At 48.5% G+C, this 2,994-nt stretch overlaps 1 protein-coding gene across 1 annotated transcript; it reads left to right on the top strand.

Moving 5' to 3' along the window:
- The first annotated feature begins 1,110 nt into the window (after positions 1 to 1,110).
- Positions 1,111 to 2,805, top strand: LOC100897515 (uncharacterized). The gene has a single exon (XM_003738017.1). The coding sequence runs from the start codon at positions 1,111 to 1,113 to the stop codon at positions 2,803 to 2,805; it is 1,695 nt and encodes a 564-aa protein (XP_003738065.1).
- The last annotated feature ends 189 nt before the right edge of the window (positions 2,806 to 2,994 follow it).

The raw sequence follows: 2,994 nt of genomic DNA, 5'->3' as shown, positions 1-2,994 counted from the left end.
GAGAAAATGTTGGGATAAATGAGTGCTACTGTCTAATTGCTCCAAGTATTTCACTGGTAATAGCGTTCTTTCGGTTACGCTTGTTAATCACCGCGTTGCTTATGTTTCACCAGAGCACTTTGATGTAATTGGATGAAATTGGATATAATGATCGTCATAAAATAGCTTTGCTTTGTTCTTTTGTCTAAAATAGCCCTTTGCCTCCCTATATAAGCTGTCTGAAATAAAGTGTTAAACACAGATCAGTCTGTCACCCGCATCCAGTTGCCTTGTTATTCCAGAGACCTGCTTCCCTAGACTTCACCCGCTCCGCTGCTGCTCCAATCACCGTGCTACCCAACTTCAATTCATCCGAACTGAGCCCCTGCCGACTGAAACCCACTCAGTGTGCTCAATACAGGACAACTCCTAACAGGGTTTTGCCAACAAAGGCAATCAAACTTCGCTCTCAGTTCGTGCGAGTCTGAATTCTATGCAGCAGCAGAAAGTGTAAGAGCAGCCCAATGGTTAGGGCTGGGCATTCATCGCGCGCGCGATACGCGCGAATAAATGCGCGAATTTCTGCATTTTTTTGTCGGGTGCGCGAATTTCCGTGTTTCTATTCGAAATTATTTTTTAACGCTCTAATCAACTCTGAAGTCATTTTCCTTGTACCTTGGTATCGGAGGAGCTCGAGCAGACAATGTAGAAGCTTCGAAACTAGATGCGAAACGATACTGATTGCAATCGGCGGAGTGTCTGTCCGCGCTTCTTGACGCCGCGCAAGTCGGAAATGTTCGCCAAGTGTGCGTTCGGCGAGGCCAGAGAAACGATCGAAACGTTCGCCGTGTCAACAACGCAGAGGAATCGCGAGCGCTATCTGATGGTGAAATCGAACGATCTCGGAAGTTCCGCGAGATTAAATGTAGGATACTCCGTGTGACCATTTGTGTGAGCCGACCGTAAGTTGAAGATTCGATTATGGAACCTCGCCTCGGAGACGAATCGACCCCCCGATAAGGCTACTCCGCGGCAGATCATAAAAGAGACCGCGCTTCCGAGCGCCACCCCATCCGAATTATGAGCGCTCCGAGAAGAAGGAACAGAACGGCCATACATGTGACCCCCGAAATGCGGGCGAAAGAGTTCGCAGACAATCAATTCCATGCATCGGGGGATCGCCTGTTTTGTAGCACGTGTAATATCGCTGTGGACCATACGAGGAAAGACAGCTGCGGTAAACACCTTGAGACCCAGGGTCACAAACGAAGATATAAGTCCTTGGAGGAGTCTCTATCGAAGAAAGCTAAGCTTCAGGTCAGTCTGAGTGAAGCTCTCGGCCAACGAAGTGAAGCAGAGCTAGAGAAGGAATCGACGCTTGTGAGTCTCGTTGAAGCTTTTGCGGCCGCTAACATCCCGTTGCATACCCTCGATAATCCGAAGTTGCGGATGTTCCTCCAATCGAATATGAAGTCTTGCGGGGTCATCCCTTGGGCGAGCAATCTTCGTCGAAATTACCTTCCGAAAGCATTCAATGTCCACGTCAGGAACTTGAAGGAACTTCTCGGAGGAAGTAGATCCGTCGCGATCGTTTGCGACGAAACAACAGACAGAGAGGATCGTTACATCCTCAACGTTCTGGCGATTCCATGTTGTGAAGAGGTCGAAGAGCCAACGTTGAAGGCATTTCTCCTCGAATGCAACGTTTTGGAAAGTACAAATTTCAAAACGGTCAGCGATGCGGTCCTGAAGATTTTGCAAAGATACGAGATTTCTCCCTTACGCGTTAGTGCTTTCGTAACAGACAATGCTACGTATATGAACAAAGCTTGGAAAGATTCATTGAAGTACATCTTCCTCAACGGAACCCATGTGACTTGCACCGCTCACCTCTTGAATCTTGTTTGCGAAGAGTGGGTCTCGTCGTTTCGCACGGTGAATAAGCTTGTCTGCAGCATCAAGAGAGCCTTCACGGCTTGCCCGGCTCGGAAAGCAAGGTTCAAACAATTTCTGAGGGATAACGGGAAAATCGAAAAGCTCCCTCCAGTTCCAGTCCTTACCCGATGGAATAGTTGGTTCCGGGCAGCCCTTTTCCACGCGGAGTATCTTGAGAATTACCACGAGTTTTTCACCAAAGAAATGGAAGGGAGCTCGAGCAGTTCGCTTTCGGAAACAAGAGACCTCTGCGCCTCCCCTTGCGTCGAAACTCAGCTAGCCCAGTTGAGGGAATACGCCCCTCGTATCATGGAAGCTTTAACGAAGTATGAAAGCAACGAAGTGAGCGCGCACCTAGTTTCTGAAGACATGGCCCTGCTCATCGAATGGTTGGAAGTTTTTGCGGCTCATGAAGGAAACCTCGAAGTTACCAGGATCGCGCTCCAAAAATCTGCTGAAAGATTGCGAAATTATCTTTCGGGGGAGGCTACGGCCAAGTTCAGGCAACCGGCCGCTGACTTTTTTCGTGCCTGCCGTGTTTTCGATCCGTCCAACCTGAGTACAACTGAGATTCCTGCTGAGTTCGTCATCAAGAACGTGAGATGGTTCGAGGACGACAACCTAGCCAAAGCGGAGCTCCAGTTGTATCTTTCACGCCCGGAAGAGCTTAGAGCGTCCTTGCATCCAGTCGAGTTCTGGGTAAATGCAGCACCCAGATTTCCGAACTTGGCCGGCATCGCTCTCAGTTGTCTGAGCGTGCCGGTTAACAGTGTCGCCGCGGAGCGATCCTTCAGTCAGTACTCTGGGGTTCTCCGTGACGACAGACGTTGTATAAAAAGTGGAAACCTCAGTATGTATAACATGCTGTATCATAACAATGAGGGAATCTGAATTTATTGTGCTTGTAAGATACTAAGACTGTACATAAATTAACCTGTTGTAAATCTAAAAATAAACACGAGCCGCGAATAAGTGCGCGAATTTCTGCATTTTTTTGTCGGGTGCGCGAATTTCCGGAAAAAATGCCGCGATGGATGCGCGAATTTCCGGAAAAAATGCCGCGATGAATGCCCAGCCCTA

The sequence above is a fragment of the Galendromus occidentalis genome, unplaced genomic scaffold (assembly GCF_000255335.2).
Source record: "Galendromus occidentalis unplaced genomic scaffold, Mocc_1.1 scf7180000075754, whole genome shotgun sequence".
NCBI lineage: Eukaryota > Metazoa > Arthropoda > Arachnida > Mesostigmata > Phytoseiidae > Galendromus > Galendromus occidentalis.
This window is presented reverse-complemented; position numbering and strand designations above follow the sequence as displayed.

What these genes read in the sequence shown, in the direction of transcription:
- LOC100897515 (XM_003738017.1), top strand. Translation starts at nt 1,111, where the DNA reads ATGCGGGCGAAAGAGTTCGCAGACAATCAATTCCATGCATCGGGGGAT.